This window comes from Lipophrys pholis (genome assembly GCF_963383615.2).
Source record: "Lipophrys pholis genome assembly, chromosome: 3".
Classification (NCBI taxonomy): Eukaryota; Metazoa; Chordata; class Actinopteri; order Blenniiformes; family Blenniidae; genus Lipophrys; species Lipophrys pholis.
In genome coordinates this window covers 19479792-19505406 of record NC_137627.1, presented here as the reverse complement: position 1 = coordinate 19505406, position 25615 = coordinate 19479792, and the positions used below count along the sequence as shown (strand labels likewise).

The 25615-nt window shown below is 41.0% G+C and overlaps 1 protein-coding gene across 2 annotated transcripts in view; it reads right to left on the bottom strand.

Annotated features, from left to right (window-relative positions):
* Positions 1–19735, bottom strand: part of fchsd2 (FCH and double SH3 domains 2) — a 68554-nt gene extending 48819 nt beyond the window's left edge. For both annotated transcript variants that reach the window (XM_080459383.1, XM_080459384.1), the window contains exons 1-3: positions 19617–19735; positions 15202–15299; positions 2802–2847 (exon numbers count right to left, since the gene is read on the bottom strand). In XM_080459383.1, coding sequence (XP_080315509.1) covers positions 2802–2847; positions 15202–15299; positions 19617–19637 — 165 coding nt within the window. In that variant the 5' untranslated portion in view covers positions 19638–19735. The remainder of the gene's footprint in view (positions 1–2801; positions 2848–15201; positions 15300–19616) is intronic.
* Between the last annotated feature and the right edge of the window lie 5880 nt (positions 19736–25615).

Here is a 25615-nt window from a genome sequence, read left to right as displayed (position 1 = left end):
TAAAATGTGCTTCGTCATACCAAGCTCAAATGCCCCCCAGAAACTCTTCATCCCCACTACCATTAGGTATTCTAATATTTCATAAGCAGAGCTTACTAATATGTTTGGAAAGACTTTTTTTTTTTTTTTTTTTTCTTTTGTTGGATGGAAGGAATCTTGAATACATTTTGGGGGGGGAGTAGTAAACCATGTACTTGCCACTGCTGCATTCATGTGCTTTTCTCACTGTCATATTTTTTCAGATTTCATTATAATTAGATGCTTTCATATAGGAAAAAAAAAAAAAAAGTTCTAAGTCTAAAAAGAACCACGACTGTGGTATGCACGCGCAGTTGCAGCGTTTCACAAAAGTTGCGTTTTTCCCCTGTTTGCACAGAGTTGGAGCGTTTTGAAAAGTGCCCCCCCCCCCGAGCACTGCTGTCGTGTCAACGGACACCCAAAATGCAATGAAAGCTTTTCGGAGTTTCATTTATTGATATATAATTTTAAACTTCATCATAAAATGCAGGTTATATTAGCAAAAATCTCTCTCGGAAAAGCACAGCCTTCTCATTCATCCATCTCATAATGCAGTAGAAGACACTTGTCTTTGTAGTTTCAGTAGAATCGGAACACATTAACACTTTGCGCAGCCTTCAGAGTGATCTTTACACCAACTCCTCCAAAACACGTTTGTTTATTCACGCTCGCAAATGAACTCGGCCTTCCGCCCTTGCAGATAGATTGCATGTGTATTCTGAATTACCCAACACAATGAGAAGACCTCCTGAGATTAAGCCCCACCAGTTAGAGGTCTACTGAGACTATTGGGAAAAAATGTGGGGCTGTTTGTTCAGTTGAACTGCTCGTGGCAAGACTCGCAAACAGTCAATACTAAAAATGGCTCCATAATCTGTTGAGCAGATACTGGGGTTTATTTACATGCCAAAATCCTTCCAAGAGGCAAGGAGAAAAAACTCAAAGGGGAAGAGAGAAGAAAGCAACACTGAAACATCTGTGGCTCACTCTGGAGGAAAAGGGAAATGAAACCAAATGTAGCCTGCAGCACACGTGTGAGTTTCTATTCATCTGAAGAATGAATCAAAGATGAATCAGAAGGCCTCATTTTAGAAAGTGCTTGACCTCAGGTGGCCAGTAATTTACTATCCACTTCCTTATATCACTTCCCGATATATTAGTGTACGTTTCCCAAGATGGAGACCCCTGTGAGAGCGCTGGCGATAACGGGGCGGGTGTGGGGGTGGGGGTGCTTTGACAGCTGTGAGAATGTCACAGATCTCCTGCTCCTCCTCAAGTTTAAGCATAGGTGCGTCCGCCAATGTTTGACTTCACTGTAATGATGAAGTAAGAGATGGCAATGGGGGCCGGCAGTCTTTAGGCTGCAGGTTTAAGGGGATCTCTTGCTTCTGATATGCATTTTGACGTTGAAGGTAAGCTACAGACAGTAGCATGCAATCAATACACATTGATAACGTGTTTTTATTTCAACGTAGGCTATTACCCAAATGTTTTCACAGCCTCGTGCATAATCTGCTGTTAATTGAATTTTTTCGCTGGTGTTTATCTTCAAAAATCGCAAAAATGACATTGGTTTTTAATAAGCTGCTCTGCTGAGGTTAAAATTGAAAGAATATTACAATTATACTCCTTTCAGGACCTTTCAGCGGAGTAATCTACTTATTGCAGTTTAAACACGAGCTAATGGTAAAATGAATAAACACTTCCAAGTGAATATCGGACACAACCGTTGACTTTTTGACTTAGGGTTGAGAAATCAGGCCAGTTTAGCTTGTAGCATAAATCTGTTAATGATATCTCCCTCGATGACAGTGAAGGAATACCAAAAGCATATCAAAACAATAACATCCCGCAAGGTTCTTGGAGCTATGGTGCAAAAATGTTTGATCTTAAAATGGTCTGTTAAGGGTTAATAAAAATATACAATGACAAATGGAAAGCTTTTAAGTAATTCATTGGATGACAGAGGTTAGTTCTACTGTTCCCAGCGGGTCGCAGTCCTGCACGGTTTCAATTTGACCCTGCTTTAAACACTTCTTGGCTCATAACTTCTCTTTCGAGTTGCCCTGGACATTGGAAACCCGAGCTTCCGGGGTTGTAGAGTGGAGGAGATAAAAGATCCAACCTTTTAATGTCAGGGTTAGGTTCAAGAGTTTAGGTTTTAAGATAAAAGGGTGCTGAATTGAAAGTGTTTCAATGTTTTTAAAAGTATGTAGAGTTCTAATTGCTCGACTCGAACACAAATGCTTTGCTACAGCGTTGTCTTTTCCTATGAGGATACTTGTTTTGAATGAAATACGGCGAGTCAAGAGGAGGTCATCGTGCTTGAAAAGATCCACAACTGTAGACAACTACTGCCAATTTACATTCATCTATTCAGCAGAAAAGGCACTGCTGGGATTTGAACCCAGGATCTCCTGTTTACTAGACAGGCGCTTTAACCAACTAAGCCACAGCGCCACATGCTGTAAGTCCCTGGAAGGATCCATTTCGTATGCCTCTAATAAAACAAACATAAACACCCTAATGACAGTTACTCAACAGAGACTGGATTCCATTTTTCACAACTCACAAAGCTCCTCCAGGAGGGAACAGCGCGGCACATCGATCAACCAACACAACTCCACGAGTCTGTTGCTGACAAACTCACAAGCTCATTACAAACAAGAGTCAGGCAAACCAGAAAACTGTGGTTAATTTGTAACAGTAGATTTCAGAGATCTGAAAGCATTAACGCGGTGTGCTGTGAACGCGGAAACAAGCCGAACCCCAGCCATTCTTACCTGTGCATAGTCCCGCTCCAGCTGACCCTTCTTCAGACTGTAGCTCCTGCAGAGAACAAGATCAGAGTTGTTGAAGTGGCTACAGGCGCGAGGATCATTTATACAGAGCCCATGTTTCAGACAAATTAAGGGGCGTGTGCAATTTTTAATAACGCGCGCATCTTGTGGATGAATGTAATATTTGCACTTGTTTTGTAGGATAATAAGGAAGAAGCGAAAAGGCACAAATGCAGCAATTACGTTCCATCTCTTCCGACATCCCACGAGAGAACTCGGGGAACCACAAAATCATGCAAGGGACGAATTATGGCTCCGTCTTCATTGCTCAACAGTTCTTTCTAAAAATATTAACTCTATTTCATACCAGACAAAAAAAGAAAAAAAAGAAAAACACAAACCCCCTACAAACTTTCCCCTCGCCCGCTCCACCTCACAGAACATCCTGGCAGCAGAGACAGTGGGAGCTCTTATCGCCGTCCAGGAATGTGCAGAATGAAAAACATAACATTGAGTATGTGATTACACAGACAGATAGATCTGCTGCAGCTGAATGAATGTCGCTGAATGAACAGAGAGAACACAGCCACCAGGTGAATGAAGAGACTCCCCGGAAAAGGTTCAAATCAATCGGGAACTTTACAGCTAAATATTTTGGTCCACTGACATAAAAAGTCTGATTGAATTTCACATCACATATCTAGATTCCAACTTTAGAAAATGCATCAACAATGAAAAAAAAATGACATTAATTATCATTGTGCTTTTTATGGCGGTCCTTCCACTTGTGACATTTATGGAGAGATGAATTGATTCTACTTTGGTTCATAACAATGTTTAGGACAACATACCATCAAACAGAATGGCACCACTGGAATTCATAATGCTCATGAAACAAGCTCTTTCACCAACTAAGCGACAGAGAACGTCACAACAGAACGCTCAGTGAAAACGCGTAGCTGAACAGTTGGCTTGCACAAGTCGCTGAACCCAGAGCGTGACTGCAAGGCTCAATTTTGTCGTGTGCCGACAAAGACGAACAAAACAATCCAAATCTGAACATTTTGTTATTGTTCTGGGGACTCGGTGTGAATGGAGGCCTTCAAGAAAACAACGATCCATGTGGATGGGGGTTGTTTTGACATGTAAATGAGGAGGTGGGGTTTTAGAAGGCGTCAGAAACAGTGTTAGCGTTGGCATTCTCTTAATGTCCAATCAATATAAATGTAAAGAAATCAATGGTTCCACCTGGAAACTGTAAGAAAGTAATGTTTTCTCCATCAGACATGAAAATGGAATGAATCAACAAGTAGGTATATTTCAATATCTGGTGATTGTGACCTTATGGGACTAAATGCTGAATGATAAATGTGAACTAGAAGCAACATTTGTTGAAATGGATAATCTAATATCATATTCACAATAGAGTATACATCCTATTTCAGATGTTTAACTCAACACTTATTTATCACTTCATGAAAAACAGTTAACCTGGAGGTTGATAGAAACAAAACATTAGAAAAAAAGTCTGACACAGGTTGAAATGATAAGTAATCTGAGTCACAAACAGCTGAAGGAATACTTAAAAGTTCACCCAGAAGTTTGGGTATTAGTACAGAGGCAGAGTGGAACTGAAATATTGGTCAACATTTCATGAAATCAATCCTCATCGTAAAAATAGCTGCAAATTTGAAGACACCATCATCATCAGCTATAATAATAAACGATTCCGTGAATTTGAACAGCTGAACAGGTTCTAAAAGTAAAATCATATCGAAACAAGTTTGGGAAAACATTTCCCCCTGTAAACACGGCCTCACATCTCAGAAATGTACAGATGGATGATACAAGAAGCGGGTGCTTCACACAATGTTGTCAAACAGTTTCGGAACAGGGTTCATTCAGCGAAGTTTTAGACTGAATGAGAAAATGTGAAAGTTCTTCAGTCAGTATACCAGTTTTGTCTTCAGTAAAATCTGTAGAACAAAGCGAGAACTGCTGCAATCAAGCAAAAACCCAGGGCCGGGAAACAGAGGATGAAGCAGAAAGGAAGACAACGCTTACTGTAAGTGTAGACAGCATAATTACTACCACTTCTCTGGATGTTAATTACAGCCCAAACAAACAGGGCAGCGCCTCTTGTCAAACCTTTCGCGAGGCATCGTTTGGCGTTAAAGCTGTTGTGTTCAGTCTGTTTTCCAAACAGACACTGGTTTAGATGTCTGATTTATATCTGGAAAGAGGAGCGGGAATTTCATAATAGCTCTACAAGTCATGTCGGCCTTGTAGACTAGTGACGACTGCAAAACATCACCCGGGCCAGTGCCACCTTCTAATGATGGACTGCAGGAGGGTGGATCATGTGTTTGGTGTTTAACCCTATATCATGCTTAGCAGTTGAAATATGACACACACCCTCTCCTGGCCAGACGTCCCCCCCCCCCACCCCCCACCCCCAATACACTCTGGTCTAGTGCATTTCCTGACATGCATATATAGGCCTCGCTGGTGCATTAGGCAGCGTGTTGGACTTGTAATCTGAAGGTCGTGAGTTCGAGCCTCTCAGGGCAGGGCTCTTACTGCTCATCTGATAAACCACTTTGCCAGCAGAAACTCCATGGATGTATTTCTGTAATTTAGCAAACCCTCTGTCATCACAAATGTAAAATATCTAGCTTGGCCACATATGAAATATACTCCTATTCCTGGTTCAGCCTTGTGGATACATATTTTTTAGTTATTACACTTTTTACTTGACTTAATCACTTTTATGTCACTTCAACAAAACTGAACTGATGCCATTCCTACCTTTGCATTACAATCAGTTCTTTTTTAACCACAGCAAGAATCATTGATCAGCTTCATTATTGAACTAAAGCATAAGTAAACAACATAGACAACATAATTAAACAAAGGTTTGGTATTCTATCTGACGGTGCAATTACGTTTTATTGATTCAATCTTCATTCCAAGCAAATCCAAAAGTGGTTGGGCAAAGTAAAAGGCACTGCTGGGATTTGAACCCAGGATCTCCTGTTTACTAGACAGGCGCTTTAACCAACTAAGCCACAGCACCCATACATGAACTTCCATATCAACATTTCCCCACGCCCGACTTTTCGTGTATGGGAAATGTTGCCCTATGGTAGTAGTTCTTTCTTGGGTGTTGACATGATCACGTCTCAGCCTTGACGTCACGCGCAGCAACAGCACCTGATTGCATATGATCATATTTTGACACATGCACAAAAAACAAAACAAAAAAACTGTTCCAGTTCAGTGTACTTTGCTCCAACTTCTACAATCAACTCCATCTTTTCTAACATCTGAAGGACAAAGAGTACCACAGGGCAAAGGGCAGCACTGTATCTGTCATGCTCCCCAACAGCACTAGAAAGACTAATAATCACACACACGTCTTCTAAAACCAGAACTTTTTTCACTTTCAGTGAGTCCCCTGTTTTATACATGAAGACATTTCCGCAGTGTCAGCAAAACCTTTAGAGGTTCCTTGGTTTGATACGTTGCTTCGATAGCATTGTGTCCATTTCTAACCTGCACGAGGGTAAGTGGTTAGCTTTAATAGTGACAGGAAACTTTTATACTCACAGTCATAGGCTGAATGTGGTGGTGGTGCTGTGCCCTGCATGAGGACCTAAAGCCCCTTTTGAGTAGCTCACTGTAAACAGTTATAAGATATTTCTTACAACATGACACACATGGCATATCTTTGGCACAACCCGGACGACATTTAATAATTCAATTCCAATTTGATATAAAAAATAAAATAAGGATATTTAATTAATATTAGCTTCCATTATTTCTAGATATTGGCTGTTCTCCCTGTCAGAGAAACCTTTTTCTATCATGAGTATTTTGTGTTTTTTTCTGTGGTTGAATGTAGATTGAAAGACGACATTTTAAAAAGATATGCCTGAAATGATTCAAACTTTTGTGATGAAGCTCCGTCTCTAAATCCGATACGTTTGCAAGAACACATGGCTGGTAAAGAGTAGCTGCAGCTTTTTAAAACCAGCACCGCCTATTTATTCTAACCTAAATCTAATTGCAGCTCATTTTCCCGCTGACGACACCTTTATGACTTCACGGTGATGATGGATCACATGAGAGACGCTGCAGAAAAACTGAATATATGACTATCTTTCCAGTCTCGAGATATATTCAAAACATTTAACAGGGCACAAAATGCAAATACAGAAATCTTAAACTATCTCCGCATGACAATAAAGCTCTCTCCTGCGTGATAAAGTGCCCCGGGAACATGCAAGCATACAGCAGTACTCAGACAGACTTCAACAAACACGCTTGCTGGGATCTTTGGACATGTCTAGGCTTTTCATGCTGCCATGGTGACACTGCGACTGAGACTGCATATGTAAACAGGGACCTCCAATTATCAGCTGGCGATATCTCGCAACCACTTTGCATGTTTGCATGATGTGTGGCTTCAGGCGAAATGGAAATTGAATGAGGGTGAAAATGAAATGCTCATTAGCTGTAGGTTTTCACATCATCAGCAGGTTTTACTGTCATCAGAAGTTTATACTGCACTCCACTGACTACTTGCACCAAAGGGAATCTTTACATTTGCTGTCTAAACAAACTACAATTGTTCAACCAACAGGCTATTTATATTCCTTAAAACCTGCTCAAACTCCTCTCTCTCATACCTCTTCTTATGGCCTCTCGCTCAAGCGTTTGCTCGCTTTGTGCTCTGCCACCCTGTCTGTTCATGATGGGTGTGTGTGTGTGACTGTGTGAGTCAAAAACCTGTGTCAGCATCAGCTGTGCATGAGGACGAGGCTGAGAAAGAAAATAGGCAGAATTGACGATGAGTGTGTGTCTGACGGGAAATGCCTAAGTGCTTGAGAGTGGACATTAAGTGAAAGTACTATATGTGTTTGTTTGTGCATGTGTATGTGCGTGTGTGTGTGTGTGGTGAGCGCAAAGGCGGCCAATGGGTTGACAGGCAGGGAAGAAAAAAAAAAAAAAAAAAAAAGATCAAACATGGGAAAACAGCTGAGATCAATGGTTAACAGGACACAGACTGAGATCAGTGACAAGAGGATAAGCAACATGAGTCACAGCCTGAGACCGAGGCAGAGGAGGGTGGTCGTGTTTTCACACTGCATGATCAACACAAGACATAATAGTACCGATTCTCTGCAGTTCCTCCACCACAAGCTGAAGGACGCATTTGTAGAAAAACAGCGAGAATGAAAAAAAAGAAGAAAAAAAAAAAAGAATTTAGAGGATTCGCGTTATATTAATCTTTAATGCAAAACAATACATGCACTGTTATGATAATTACAGGCTACATACCAGGACTTATCATTTAACTTGCAGAAGAAGAATCACTCTTTGTTTAGAATGTCAAAAACATCAGGAAATCCAAACCAACAATGTGACTCATTAAGGAGCAACTTGCATATCACAATATACCGGTACGTACCATCTGGGACATCTAGGTTGCACTGTATGACAACAGAATGATTCTTTTTTTTCCAATGAAAAATCTTCAGTGAAAGTTGAGGGGGTGCCAATGCAAATTCAATTTGGTGGGATGGATTTTCATAAAGCAAGATATTCTTTTTTTCAACCTTGCCTTAGAGAACACTTCAAAGTCATTTGTAAATTTCTGATTGCATATAGGAGAACAAAGTTAAAGCAACACTGTTGTTCCTCTTTCCTTTACGAGAAGCAAAAAATGGTCTCAAAAGGTCCTAACAACCTCAAGTAGAGTTCATTTTTGAAATCTCAATTCCTGCAAAGTAAAGTACATTGAGGATTGATTTGCACAAGTCGTCCCACACTTCTTGAGGTTGTCTACGGCACTAAGATTTGATTTTTACGTGTTAGGAGTTGAAGAGAGAAAGAAAGTGTTCGTCTGATCACTGCAATCAGAGAAACAGGAACATTAAGAATTGACTAAGACGTGTCAGATATGGTTACTCCCAAGTCTACTACAAGGTTGTGACCACAATGTTACAGCGCACCACTTCTCTGAACAGTCTAAGCTGCTGAAACAAAATATGTCAAAGATGTCTTTGAGGTGACATGAAGAGCTTCCTCAAACAAATAAAAAGTGTGAAAGTTAGTAGATCTCATCTTGTCACAGTTTGGGATCATTTCAAGTACAACGCTCAAATGTGTCATGGAAAAAAAGCTGGTGTACTGTGTGACTACTGAGCATGCTGCCATAGTTAATTAATCACTGGGATTTCTACTGGCTTCTTTTGTTTTGTTTTTTGTTCTGACAGAGACGGAAGTGACAAAAATCCCCAAAACGCTGCTGCACCACATCAGTGAAAACAGAAAACAAAACCGAAAGAACGCTGCATACAATAACATCAAACACACCAGTTACATCTTTAGACATACCAGCATTGGTGATGACTGTGGTATTAAAATGTATATTTTATATAGTGTGTTACATTAGTGTAAATAATCCAGTAGCACTTGGAAAACAATGTGTGAAAAGTCCTGCGTGATGTAGAATATCTCTTTCTCCTCAAAGTGTACTACATTGAGCCAATGCTGTGGCAATAAAGCAGCTGGTCTGCCCCTTAAGGCTCATTTATGCTTGATCTTATACACATATACTAAACACATAATGGCTTCAGTCCGTATTTCTGTTGGTCTCCTGGTTGCCAACGGATACGGACCAGCGGAGCAGCATTATTGGTAGCCTTAAGGGCAGCATTAGGATTCAAGGAATATAACAAATGGTGAAGCTGTTCCAAGGGGACGCAACGCCTGAAAACGATGTCCATTTACACAGCAATGGCAGAAACATTGAAAATGAGTTACCGTGCCAGGACAGGAGTGTGCACTGCCGTTTGTGTTTGGAATTAATTCACACACACACACATGCATGTAGAGAACCATACGCCATAAACGTTAACAATCGAGAGTATCTGACAGAGGGCAAATTGGATGCTGTTAGGAATGAATTTCAACAATAAAACTACCAATATAACCAATAAAATTAGAATATGGAATGGGAGTCATGCCACGTCAGAGACTCCCATGTTCCACCTTGGGAGCTGTTTTCAAACGGTTGCATTTTGAGTGGCAACGACCGTCGCTGTTGTGGAAACGGACACACAAAACGCAACGAAAGCTTTGCATTCTTTTTTAATTCGTTTTCGTTGACCTCCTGCTATCGCTATGGTAACTATCATTGACTTCCTCCACCTCTTGAAGAAAGAACTCTACTGTTCTTCATTGCATTATGACAATATGTTGAATTATTGGACATTTGCCACTGCAGAGAGCGACTTGCATGAATAGGGAACGTTGGGTCAAAATATCCTAAAACACACAATTTCTAAGGTTAAAAACTAGTCTGATCGTGTAAGTTTGATATGGTGTGATATGTCGTGTTTCCCAAACGGTCTGGTTATTCTCCCTCTCACAAGTGCAAAAGCTCTTTCCCGGTTTATTGCACCTTATTTAAAATGCACATCCTAAAAGCAGCATAAGTGATGGTACCTGAGCAATGTGCTTAACGCATGTACAGTATTTCTTTTTATAAATTGAAAGGGAGAAAAATTAATGAATTGTTCGATGGTGTTTTAAAAAAAACCAAAAAAAAACAGTAATAGCCATGTCACCTTTTAGCGCATGGTATAACATGTGGTCCTCTTATGTGAACTTTGCAGTAACAATATGGAGCGCAAAGAAGCCCAAACATCCCAGCACACATTCTGGGCATTAAACGTGGTCTTTTTTCCAACAAGTCTGTGATTTTCAATTTTGGTGGCTGCTGAGAGACGCATTAATGAGAACTCCATAATCCATTCTGGCTTTCAAATTGGGGACTTTCATCTTGCTACTCAGCATGTAGAGCCATTACGTTTTAATGACATTTGCAGATAATTCCCAGGATCTGGTCAATAAATTGGTGGATAACACAAAACTCATTTGTCCTGTGTGCAAATGAGGAACTCAAAAGACAAACATAGGGGGGTAAATTACAATCAAGTCCAGACAAATGCTATTGGACCGGTGGTTTTCAAAAGATAGGGTGGGGCCACCTTTAGGGGAACACCAGGAAGCTTTGGTGGGGGAACCCGGGAAAATCTGGGGATGAGTTGGAGGCACTTTTCCTGCATGATCGTCTCCTTTTAATTTGCAAAGAAACCATTGTTAAAAACATAAAGTGGAGAGTGAAAGTATTAGCTATTTTTTTAATACACATATTTTTTAGAAATTAATTTACATCAAGTGTCATTAAGACAAACTGATATAGAAATGAAGCTTTAGTGCAAAAAAACCATAAGGGTAACAGATACGACAGTTGCAAACAACTTAAATGCTAGCTCAAGTTCTGTGAGTGAAACGATTCATTTTGGACATTAAATCTCCTCAAGACCAAGCAGAAGTGAATTGTTGCAATATGAATAACAAGGCCATTTTTCAGTTAACAACTGATACACTGCAGTAAGTTATCATTAGAAGAAAGTGAGACAAGTGGGTAGATCAAATGCTAAATGCGTATGAGGTGAAGTCAAGTATTTATGTGACTATTTTTATTGTTAGGCACAAGGTTGTGTGTGTGTGTGTGTGTGTGTGTGTGTGTGTGTGTGTGTGTGTGTGTGTGTGTGTGTGTGTGTAGACAGACATAAGGGTATGGGGATTTAGCTGGATTGAGGGCACCAAGTTGACTCCCTGAGTCCACCAACTCTCCCCCCCCCCTCTTATCCTTCCTCCAAAGACTAGTCCGGCTAAAATGCACTCTCAGGGGATTAAATCTACTGCCCTCTCCCTTTCTTCTTTCACTGCCTTTTCTTCCAATCCTTCCCCTCTTAAATTCCCCCCTTTACCTCTTACAAAACGCATGCACATAAGGGGGCTATAATGTAACAGGCAACGTGTGGACACGCAACATGTATATAGGCATTTCTGTCAAAGAGGGTTTTGATTAAAGCCAGCCTGTGGATTAATTAGGGTAAATAACCTTCAGAGCAGCTTTTAGGATTTAAGAGTTAAAATCTACTGTGTGCTTTACGCAGGAGAGTGTCTGCTTGTACGCTGTGAATGTGTTTTGTAACGCAGCAACACTTTGCTCGTCCTTTAAGGTCCAGCTACTCTGAACATGGTATTCGGAGGATATGACTTTCATACTTTAGCAAAGGTCTTGGTGATGTGTAATCTACATTTTCTGCTTGCATCCAACAATACTGGGTTTTCACAAGGTCGGCGCTCCATTAGCGGACCGTTTTCTGTGAAGGTCCCACTGGAAGTCAACACACTTGCTTTTTGCTGTAGTCTGTTTGCAGTCGAGATGGACACAAGTCAATAATTGCTTCCTCCTGTGGAAATCATTACTGCATTATTAACATATCGGTCTGTTGGAGAGGCACAACAGCTAAAAACCTTTAATGTCCAACAGTGTCATGTTGTTTGGTGAAGAATAATGGTGCTGATGAATATTTTTCAATTTATAAGATGGTAAAAAAAGTTATTGCCTTTTGTAAACTGGTATCAGATCAGTGTTTCAAGATTAAAACCATCCATCCATTTTCGTTCTATTCTTGCTTACCTGAGATTAAGTTCACTAATGGTTAAAGACCATCCAGGATAAGTACAGCCTGGACAAGCCGCAAATGGTGGATGACTTTCAGTTCAAATATATTTTTTTACTTAACTTCGAACAAGCTTCTTTTTAAAAGAGCCAATGTCGAACATAGAGTAATTTAATACCGTCCCATTACTTCACTGTCTACTGTTTGATCTGGTGCACATGATCATATATGTTGACATGATGTACGAGCCAAACCTTGACCTTCATGGGTATTTACTACTTTTTGTCAAATTACATTCTTGAACATGTGATTAAGATCACTGACATTTGGGAAGAAAAGAAAATGCAGACATTGACAATAAGCAAGCAAATTAACAGTAATAATCTCTTTTTTGTATTCATACACCTCGCTTCTTTCCCACTTGTTCTCAATGGGTGCCACAGTGGCGATATGGAGGCAGATACCCAGACATCTCTGTTCTGGGCAACTTCCTAAAACACATCTGGGAGGACACCAAGCCTTTACGGATGATGTGGTCCTGATGTTGTCCCATCATCAGGACGATGGATGATGGAGATCAGCACCTCTAAGTCTGAATCCATGGTTGTCAAATGGAAAGAAATGGCCCGCCATTTTCAAATAAAAAAGAGAACTTTCCCTACGAGGCTGAGTCTCATTCACCAGTAATGGGATGAAGGATTGTTACATCAGCTGTAGGTTCAGACAATCACTGGACTATTGTATAGCAGCAAATCCCTGCTTGTCAATCAACTGCACTATATAATATACCCCTGCTTTTTCAAGCAATATTGTGTCCTGCTCTGAGCATGTGCAGAATCCGAAGGAGCACGCAACTACTGTCACAAGAAAGCAGACAGTTGTCATCGCAGGATATTTCACAGGGGGTACAGCATTTCACAGAGGCCACTAATAAACGAGACCTTTAACCAACCAGTTATATGCTGGGATAAAATGACGACAGGCTCCGCCCACTTACTACCCCCCCCCCCCCCCCCCCCCCCCCAAAAAAACCTAATAGTACTCGCGAACATGTGAAAGTTTTGCAAACAGAGAGCCGTGTCAGCAGTTGTGTGCTCTTTCAGAGTCAGGGAAGAGTTTTTCTTACAAGACACAGTATTGCTTGTAAATACTAGCAAATACTAGTAAAATGTAGTAAAAATAAGCAGAAACGTGCAGCTGATTGAGTTGTGCGTGCGACTCCTTCACACCCATATAGGCGTGAATCGAGTTGAAGCCCACCAAATTCTGGCAGGGATTTAACATTTCACGCTTTTTTGCGGTAATGAGGGAGGTGCGCAGTAAAGCAAAGCTCTCGGTTTACGTTCGCGTCCTGGCCTATGGTCATAAACTTTGGGTCATGACCAAAAGAACGAGGCAGTGGATACGAGCAGCTGAAATAATAAAATTCTCTTGTTCAAAATAAGACACCTCTTGTGTAACCTATGACTACCAACCAGTTTTATAGTGTAAACCAAGAATCCAATAGACCATACGGTCAAATACTTTTTTTTAACAGCGGAGGGACTGTAACAGTGAAAAGACGGTTGATTCTGACATGAGTTAAAGTTAATGTTAGCTGACCAGATGGATATTATTCTCACCCCTCACAGTTGGTGAGTTTCAGATATCTCTGAGCCTTCAAATTTTTTATGATTCCTTTTTTTCTTTTTTTTAACTTCCAAAGCCAAACCAGTGTCCCATCAGAGAGTCTTGGTGTCTTGCTCAAGGACACGAACGAGTAAGCAGATGCATGTTGCTGTGGGGACTTTGAGCCGCGACGCCCCAGCTGAAAGGCGATCTCCCTAATCACTTGCAACACCCCCGCTGCTCCCGATTTTACCACCGCGAGAATGTGTCATCAGAAATAATTAGAAAACATTAAAAGCTAAAGTAACATACTGAGAGAGCCCTGCAGGCGGCATCTTTCTGCAAAGATAACAAAGCCAATTCAGACACCTTTACCCGGTGGCATGATGCTTGCTCCCTAACTGACGGAAAGAGCTTAACACGTTGTGGTTGCATACGCTTAACGGGGCTCTCCCTTTCTCCCACAAGTGAGACCGGAGCTGTGCTGTGTTCACTCTGCAGGCCCCAGCAGCAACAGACGGGTCTGTTCTCAAACAGCTGGAGCTGCCTCCAAGAATGAAGCAAAAAGGTGGGGGGGGGGGGTGAGGAAAAGACAGAAGTCTCAGACAGAGAACGCATGAAAATGAGGAAACCGCGTAAAAGACGAGGCCAGAAGAAGAGGGACAGCGCGCCGGACAGCGTTTAGAGCGTATCCTGTCATAAATAATCAATACTTGGTCAACAAAAGAAAATGAGAGCGTGTGAAGGAACCAGGGCTTCCTCCCATTGCCAAATCCACGGGGGAAAAGTGCCAGCACACGTACGTCATGAGTAAACACAACTGAGCCAAATTGAAAATGAGATATGGGGACAGACGACACAATAGTCAGAATAAAAGAGAGAGGAAAAACAAAACAGAGCGAGGGGCACGAGACGGCAGGGCCAAATGAGATTTTGTCGAGACAGAGCTACAGTTAGAATAGAAGCAGTCCTGCAAACAGGCAGCAGCAGAAAATTCCATCATCGTGTTCATGACCTTATGTGCTTCTTTTCCGAAAAAAAAAAAAAAAAAAATCCATCTGAAACTCCTCCTCCTCCTCCGCTCCTTACATGTTTGTGTTTTTGGTACACGTCCATGTGTACGTGATGTGCACATCACAGCCTCCAACAACGAGTACATTTGAACCCATCTGGCAGCTGGTGAGCGCATTCCACCAGATGTGAGAGGAGCTACGCTACAGTCGGCCACATGACACAGTTCTTACCTCATGTCTTCCAGCAGGTCACATTCAGTCTGGTGTTTAAAGTGCAGTCTTGTCATCTGCTCTGTGTGAGTGTTTTTCAGCTCCTGTGTCACTTTGACCTGGAGGAAACAACGAAGACAGATTCATTAAAAGATCCGTCACTTGCGGTCGCTCCCCTGCTCGGTGGGACGTGGTATTTATCTTCTGCGTAACATTTGCCTGCGGAGGACTCACTCTAACACATTGTCTGTGATTTAAAATGTGAAGAAGAGCAGTTACAGCAGGGTGTTGAGCCTCTGCAGCCAGAGGTGGCTGCTTAGGGCCCGCCTGGCTCAGAGTTGCCGATCGGCCCCGGTGACAGTTTCCCAATGCATAGCTAATGTATTCTCTCATGCATGCTTCACCTGACTCCCATCTGGACACGGTCGAACCGATGGAGCATCAAAGATGAGACTGTCTCACGTATCTAAGGCAACACATTGCCGATGCCCACGGCGTGAACAAGTTACTGTCTTTGTTTTCTACTTGACCATTTTCTTTGAACAGGAGCCCCTACATTTCTGTCAGAGTTCTGATCCAGGCAGCCACTTCCACTCCCTCCACAACACAGCCCGTCTGTCTTCCTGTCCCTCTTCTTTAATTGGTAAGAACATTCATGATTACGAGTCTGTACTCGCACCATTGTAGTGTTTTGATTTAACCTGTCTAGTACGTGTAGGAATTATTCATACTCTTTACTGAGTTCAACCCTTCATGGGAAACTCAAATATGCACTTTTTAACTTAATTAATATCCAACCGCAGCCCATAAACTTGCTATATTAGCCATCCCTGGTTCAAATAAATGTTGCATGAAATGAACTGAAAACTGCTACGTAATCATTTTCCACCACCGATAATCTGGCGATTGACTTGACCTTGGATTCATAACTGCTGGGTCGCCCGAGGTAGCAGCTCAGGTTCCCTTGATTTCATTCAATAAACAGTTCTGTGTGATCAACTTAAAATGATAATTCTCTGGTATCCGAAACTACCAATGTGCAAGCAAGCGTGCACACATACGATAATTTAATCCACAACAAATGATCTGCCATTCAGGTGTCGGCCATGAGGTCACCTGAAAGCGGCGCACACACACACACGTCGTGCACACACTCTCCCACCAGTCATCCTTCAAGCCAACAATCAGCGTGAGGGTTTTGTCAGACTTCTGGAGAGGCTGGCCGAGCTTTTCTGCCTGCATTAAGGAAGAGACTCCCCGAGCGTCCCGAAAACACGATGAGTTTATCGCCTCGTTTCAGTTTTCTGATCAGAGCGCTCTCACTTTACAGCATCTTGTGTGAAGGTGGAGCAGCCCCTTAATATGCATACACACACACACACACACACACACACACACACACACACACACACACACACACACACACACACACACACACACACACACACACACACACACAGACACACAGAGACACACACACACACACAAACACAAGCCCACACACAAACATGCACGCCTCCTGCCAACACACAGAGAGTCACAGTGAAGGTCATTGTGCATTGTCGAGTGGATTCCATCATCTATTCACCGGCGTAACAGTGGGCAAATTCATGACTCTTCTAGACAAAACAATCAACGACATGATACGCACCGCACTGACACAAACACGGGGAAAACAACAACAAGAACAAACACACTGCAGAGATGCCTTCTTTCATGTGCTGTGTCTTTGAAGATAAGGAGGGAGCGGTTCATTACCGTATCAGGGCAAAAAGCCCTCACTTGATTTTCACCTTTTATCACTCATTGGCAACCGGAGAGAGAGAGAGAGAGAGAGAGAGAGAGAGAGAGAGAGAGGGGAAGGGCGGGCAAAGGATGATGGAGGAATGATAGACAGTGAGGAGGAGACGAGGACATGAAAAGTGAGAAGAGACGAGAGAGAAGTGAGATGCTCAGTGACTTAAAGCATCCATGGAAAAACAGAAATCTTGATCGAAGTGAAAGAAAAGGCCAATGTGAGGCAGCTGTCGAAGGTCATGTTACAGGGAAGAAGAAAAAAAAAAAACAGGTGGCAGAGTTGTAGTGAGCTGATGCAGCAGATTGGGCTGTAACCTGAATATTTATACACAAATTTTACAATACACAACCGACACTTGTAAACAAGTGTATAGAAGGGACGAAGAATTCCGCCTCAAGTTTACTCGGACTCAAAAACTGGAATTATGGAGATAATAAGAAAATGACATCAGTGCCAATCAATCCTGTGCTTCATTCCAGTCTGATATGGATCATGTTTAATTACAGTGTGAAGAGATGAAAATACAAGTCTACTGGCTGATTGCCTGCTGATGAGAAGCCCTGATCACTGTGGTTAATGTCAATTTAGACAAACAACGAGTTTGTCAATAAATTAAAGGAGGTGTTGATGTCGATCAGTAGAGGAATGGCAATTTTGCCTCTATGCTCTGTCGCAGATACCAAAAAATAGACCACAGCTTTTCTATTAAGAGTCCTCACAAGAAAGGGATGGGCTACTTGATCACCACGATGGCCACTAAACTGTCACGCACTTGCAGGGCCAATTGTAATGGAGTATGAGGACGAGAGCCAGCAATTTTATATGAACAGCCAGGTTAATATCTGTAAATTGGGTTTATTTAATCAAACTATTTGCAGGTGATATGCTTCCCACCTTATTTACATCATTTACATTTTTGTTTTTTTTTAGCAATAACTATATTGTATATAATATACTTTGGTCTAATGAGATTAACTGAGCTTCCTTCTTGCAGCGTCGTTTTTGGAAATTCCCTCAAGTGCCACAGAGAGGAGGGACGGATGTTGCTCATAACCAGCTGGCTGCCAGTTGCCAACATCTGATGTAACATTTTAAAACTGCTGGGTTTTGGCTATCGAGGGCCGCATTTGCAGCATTGCTTTTGTTACTGTGTCCACACCTGCTTTTGTACATGTCAATGCTGAGATAGATAGATAGATAGATAGATAGATAGATAGATAGATAGATAGATAGATAGATAGATAGATAGATAGATAGATAGATAGATAGATAGATAGATAGATAGATAGATAGATGAGCTACAACAGAGCTAATATATGACAGTGAGGCGAGCTCAGTTTGTTAGCAGATGTGCAGAAACACAGACAAAACACTTAAGGGCCTGAATTTGTCCAACTGGGAGAGAAATTATTAGTATCCGACAGCCACATAGTGATACACTCTGGCTGCTGTGGGCTGAGCTCGCAGTGTGCCAGCCACATTGGCAAGAGTGTACCACAGCAGGATTTTTATGTTATTTTGTTCAGATTCAGTTTTATTCTTGGAAACATTTTAAGAGGAATGTGAATGAAAGACTGCAGCAGCAGTGATGCATTTGATCACACACATGGGGGGGGGTCTCTGCAGCCTCAATTATGAAGGGACTAGTTCCAAGTGTGGTCTGTCTGTGAGTGTGTGTGTCTTTTAAAAAAAACAAAAAAAACAAAACAAGGCAAGACATGACACGTTCAAGGCCAGTCTGGAAATGAGGGGCATAAATGGATGGGGGGGGGGGGGGGGGGGGGGGGGGGGATATGTGGTAGTTAAGAGAAAAACTGTACAGAGGTTCACAGCAGGGTGGTGGTGGTGGTGGTGGTGGTGGTGGGGGGGTGGGGGGGGGGGGGGGGGGGGGGGTGGCTGCATCTATTTCAGGACAACACACTCAGAAGGCAGTGGAGCAGAAACTCACACACAGAGTAGGATGCCATATAATCTGAACCCGGACACGATCAATAAGGCAGCATCAGATGGCCGCATGTTCGTGGGCTTTGGCTGTTGACCCTGGACGGAGCTGAAGGTCTCTTGTTTGGAGAATTTAAAAAATGAAAATAAAAAAAAGAATATGCATCACAAAACAGCCGCAGCTTTTGTTGTGCTGCTGTGTGTGTGTGTGTGTGTAAGTGTGCGTGTGAAGGAGGGCTGCTGTCATCAACATCCATTAACAAAAATATAAAAAAATAAAAACAACACCTCGCTCCACGTTACACGCTACTACTTCATTTAGATATAAAGTTGCTTTCCAGTTGTGAGGAAAGCCACACACACACACACACACACACACACACACAAAAAAACAACAACAAGGCTTTTGTTTGGTGCTCAGAGGTGTTTGTACAGTAGATCGTAACGTGATTTGACGTGTGACGGTCGCAGCCGCTGGACAGATGCACGTTCATGTCAATACAGAAAACAAGCTAGCTGCTAATGTCGGCTAGCGAGGGTCTTATTATTTATTTATTTATTCATCTCTCATAATTCTCCCCCTCAAAACCTGCAGCATCAGCCGCCGAAGCCCTCCATCCACAGCGCGAGGTTACCGTGAGGTTATCCGCCTGTCATTGTCTCGTCGCGAGGACCGGAGGAAACATAACGGACTCACCTTCCTCGGCGGCGGCTGCATTTTGGAGTCTTGACATGAATGAGTATTTCCCTGGTGAGATGTATTGTAATTCCGAGAGGCGATCCAAAGCAGTGTGGCTTTAATATTCTTTCTCTGCTCCCTCTAACGTCCACCCCCCCCCCACCCCCAAAAAAAAAGAAAATTAAAAAAAAAAAAAAAAAAAAAAAAGCCTCCCTTCCAGACGACAGGGAGGAAGACGGGAGTTAGATTTGTACTCCGGCGGCCATGATTGATGATAAATGGCTGATTTAATACGGAGCAGGAGCTGACGCTGGACACACTTGTGCTGGCTGCTGCCACTACGACAGGACTGGTGTGTAGTGTACTGTTGTGAGGCGGAGAAGAAAAAGCAGAGGGGAAAGGGATGAGGGAGGGAGGCGGGGCGGGGGGGGGGGGGGGGGGGGTTTCCACGGGGGAGATTCGGCTGTAAGCTCAGCTCGACGGCTCCACGGTGCGGCGAGGCGCGGGACGGCGGACACGTGTTATGGAGAGTTATGCATCGCTGCTGATAGATGACCCCCAACAGTCAAATAGAGCTCGTCTGAATCAGAATTTACTCCACAGAAGAAGACAACTCGAGCACATTAAAGAACAATAGTTATCAATTGTGCAAAAAGATTTGCTTATTTAGGAGGTAGATAGAGATTGAAAATGTATTACTTAAGTAAAACAACTTTTCGATTAATTTTGCTGCTAATAGCAAGTGAAAGTACTCCTGCACTGCTGCAGAAAATATTCAACATCGAAACAGACATCATAGTTTCAATCACAACTGGAAACTAGGAACATCTACATTTAAATGCAGTCAAAATGAAAACTTCCCATAGGTAAAAGTGGGACGTTTAGTGAACTAATAGAAACTGATTTGATATCACTAATGAATAAAGTATGCTTGCTCGTGTGGAATTGTTGGGTTTTCCTCTGTAAAAGTGCATAAAAATTACTGTTCTAATTTGTGCCATACAATTTTTTAAGTGAATTGGATGGATTGGATTTGAATTGAATTGAATTGAATTGAATAAAAAAAATGTTTTAATCCAGACTTCAACAACAGCAAAAAGGAACAGTAAGGACTTAAATCGACAAGATTGGCTTATATGGGCAACAAAATATTGTTTTCCACGCACGTGTAGGTTGTTGTAGCTGTGGCGTAATGCAGCCTTATTTCTATAAAAAAAAAGATCTGTAATTAACAACAAAAACCACAACTTTTATCAACAGTATTGACTCAATAAACAACATATCGCCATCAGCTTATATGAGTGACAGCATTTTTTATTTTTTTTGTGGTGACTTGTTGGTGTCAGTGAACACACCACTGGGAATTGTGACTTATGCAATCTGTAACTTGTTTAGTTCCCAGCTGATGGATGCACCATACTATATGCATCTTGGCTCAATTCACTCCTACACCAGTGTTTGTGCTTTGTGCCTCGTTGTCTTTATCTGTTCCAAATGATTTGTTAATTCCAGTGCATTTTGAATAGTGCATAATGTCCCTGGCCCTTATATACCTCTATATGTTTCTCATACTCAATGCTCAGTAGTTTATTTAATGTAAAATCAGCATTTCAATGTAATTTCAACCATAAATACACCTTTTTTATTTTGATAATTCTATTTTTGCAGGAGCTAATGGAAATGAGAGAAATGCCATTGGAATAACTTTACCTGTAAGAAAATATCCACTTTCAAAACAAATAATAATGTATCTAAAGAATTACACTGCTGCATTTTATGTTGTAAATACATGTACATATAAAATAAGGTCATTGACTATGAACATGCTCATAAAAGTGTTTTATGTATTGAGTAGTCTTAATTCACATGTTGGGCATAAACTCGCATTTCACCATCCAGTATCCAAGTAGATCACTTGGTGCAAGATTCACCTCACTGTGAATGAAATTCCAAACATAAAAACAGTAATAAAAGTATAAATACTCCAAAATCCACTAATCTACAGTAATGTGTACAACAAACTGTTATTTATCTGCCCAGTTATCTGTATATATGTTACAAAGATGAATTCAAACAGACTTAGATAAAGTGTGCGTAACCTAATATGATTCTTGGAGTGTCTTCTCCTTCAGCACCGGCCAAAAAAAAGCACTCTATTTTATGAAGCAACCCTCCACAATCACACTTTATTTAGGCTCGTTTGTTTGATGAGAGGGAAATTGATTTCTGTGACACTATTTATTTAGTGTATTAGAGGCTTCTATTTTGCATGCCACCACCAGGGGGAAGCACTTCTCAGCAGCTAAGCAGAACTCATCATAACACCGGTGGCAGATTTAAAAAAAAAGAAAAAGAAAAAAAAAAGAAGCACCCAGCAGAAATCCATCCTTTATGTTTCGATTCGTTGGCTCGATGTGAAGAGTAACCAGGACAGACGCATCAGAGAATGTGTCATGAGGGAAATAAGTTAACTTTAAGGTTGGTGGCCACTTTAAAAAGGATGATTTTTATTTGACGGCGCATCAGCTGAGGAGACTGCAGACCTGCATAGCAACAAGAAACCGCAGTCGATCTAAGAAAAATCGATCGAAGACAGCTGGAAGAAAAGGACAGAAAACAGGGTGAGGGCATGAAAGTCACAGGGAGGAGAAAAAAAACCACAACAAAAAAACAAAACAAAAAAACACTGATGACACTGAAAAACTATAATTCAAACTCAGCTTGTTTGAATCAAACCAGAAATGATAAAGATCAGCTGTAATAGGCTGGTAGTGAATAAAATACCTTAAATCCAAAGCACTTGTTATAATAATAATTGTGTTGTCATAATGGAAATAACAAAAGGTAAAAAAAAAAAATCAAACTGCATACCATATTCACTTAAAAAAAAACAAAGACTCATGTTAATGTAGCGTAAAGTAAGTCTACCACACCTTTTACTCACAACTGTACCCGATATTATACCAAGCCGGGTATTGCATGATTTTTAATATCCTTTATAATCATTTCTTACCAGGGAAATGTTTGTACAGCGAGGGGTGAGGAAGGAGGTGAACAGTCTGGCTCAGGTGAAGTCTTATGGATGTATGATGAATATGCAGTATATTAGCCTAGTAGTAGTTTTGGGTGCGTTTTATTCTACATCACAAACAACTGTGGTGCAGTCAGGAAAGAGGCGTGAAGGGGTTCCAAATGGATCAAAACCACAACACAGAGCAGGCCCGGACTGATGTTGACTTGCTGTTTACTCAGTTCCAGTTTCTTCTGAGGTTCCCTACACTTGATTTTAGGATATTCAGCTATTCAGCTCTATGTGCCGGAGATCCATCCCTCCTACTTTCAGTGAACCAAATGTTTACAAGATCAGGAAGGACAGAACGTTACTGGTGTTATTGGCACTCATCTGCATGTGGCAGGCTGTAATGCTGCTCCATAGTGATAAATAAGTCATGCATTAGTTCTACAAATGGGCCTTTTAAGCTCATCAGCTTTACCTTGGACATGCATCACTGTGTAAACACAGAGGTGGTGAATGTATGAGTATGAATTGTTGCATCTGCAAATCGGCTAGTTACAATCCTTAATCTGTATGTAGCCTTTATATTTCACAGTTTGAAATGCAAGAGTGAAAAAATATGTAACATCATGAAACGATGTAGTGGTGTAAAATCAGAGAATCACAATCAGAGGAAGTCATTGAGGGAAGAGGCTCTTAGAAATTGCACATAGTAAATATTTCTGGTAATTAATGTGTAATATGCTTCAGCACATTATTACATCTATTACATTATGCCATATTGCAAAGCATAAAAGTTCTGGGAATAAAAATGATACAGTTCAGCGCTTGAGAAAATATGCATATTAACTAAACATCAGTACGATAACAAGACTGTTTTACTGTCTACTGGTTGGTCCTTTATCTTATGTGATTTTTGGTTGAACAATTGAACGGTTAATCAGGTTCTTCAGTGTAATTATTAAGATATTAAAGAGAATCCCTGGCGGCCTCGGTGGTGCAAAATAACAACACATAATATTGTTCCTCATCACTAGTATATCACTTAGTTTACAGTGAAACAGAAATATATTAAAGTAATATCACAGACATGATAAGTCGAGTACTATACATTGTACTCTCATTATGACTGATCCATTTTTCTGTATCCTCAGTTATAATGATCCCTGAGAATTTGTGCTGGCCAGTCATATTCAGGAGGCACGCTCTTTTAGTGCCCCACCATGGAAATGGAATGGACTCAACTGGTAAAGGTTAAGACATTTCCCCACAAATTATTATTATTGCCGTTTATACTCCCACTTGTGGCATAACACTAATTACAGTTAAATTCATGTATTTGAATATCTGGTTTAAAATCTGGGTTCTCTTGCAAAAATGAGACAATTGTAAATATCTTATAATAACAGTATTAATGTTGAGTTGACACCAGATTTGACACAATAAGTGAAAGGGCCAGTGTTTGATTCCTTGCCTTCTGCATGCTGTGCTTCAAGGTTAGGGGCCAGCTAATCATTGATATGCAGTTTGTGGAGCAGGTAAGATATTAAACACTCTTTCTCACCTCTCTCTTCAGTAGCCAGTAACACTTTCAACTAACACACACACACACACACACACACACACACACACACACACACACACACACACACACACACACTGCAACATGTCCAGTCTGCCGCTGCCACCACAGGAACATGGCGGACTCTCAACTTGAGATCATAGTTGGCTTGTTGAGATTTTTGCAGAATGATGTGGATTCATGTTTTCTTTAATAATCTTGACCAATGAACATCTTTTCCTTTGGCTGCACCAAGGTAAGAAATGATTTTAGGAAAGCACACACACACACACACACACACACACAACCGATAAACCGATGTGTAGTTTGCATGGTTGCTACAGAGAGATGTAACCTTTTGGTAATTTTTAACACACATTGTGTCTCAATATGCACGCAAAGCTTTCTATAGTTTGCTAGGAACACAAAACATTATGATAAGTGTGACTCATGCAGCCTGTAGGTTATAGTTTCAAGAGGGGATAAATACATGTAACAATTCAGCCGAATGTCTTTTGTGGTGTGTAATAGGAACATACCTGAGTCAGTTACAACTTATTTTGATGTTTCATTCATATTTGAAAAAGTGTAATAGGAACAATTAGGCTTGGTTCTCAAGGAATTCCTTTATGTGATTCCCTTTAGTACAAGGTGTGCCTCATAACTCAGGTTGGCCTGTATAAGGATAACCAGAGAAGTCCAGACTCTTTATTTGTCAGTTCTGATTGTGATGATTGGGAATTCAGTATTTGTTTGATTTGTTTGTGAATCCTTTTAAAATACCTATAACAGTACTTTTATTTTTGTAGCATAGTCAGAAGTTCATCTTAAAAATAACCTTTAGTTCAAACTTTCAGTGTTTGCCTTAAAAGCACTGGGGATAAATGAAATTAAACATCAAATTTCTTTACACTCAGTGATGTCCGCTGTGCACTTGAGAGCGTGTCTGTGTACTTACCCATGGCTAAATCTAATTTCTGTATATCATAATAATGTGTCGCATTTTATCACAAGTGCCGTGCATCGCATCGCATCGCTTCGCATCGCATCGTATCGTACCACATTGTATTGCATCACATACATGACTGTATCACCTGCCATATTGTATTTTGGCATTTTATCATAATATAACATATAATATTGTAGGACTTATTGCATTTGATCACATATTGTAGGATTTTGTATGTTATCGAATCTTGTCATATCGTATGCTATTGCTTTGGATCTGTTATTGTATCATACTGTGCATGGTAGCGTATTGCATATCAAATAATTCCGGATATAGTATTTGATCACATATCATGTAATATAATATGTCGTATCACATATGGGATCTTATTGCATCAAAATGCATACTGTATCATATCACATATGACATTGCATATCGTTTCTTGAGTATAGCTTATTGTATTAGAACATATGCTAACTATTCACAGCATG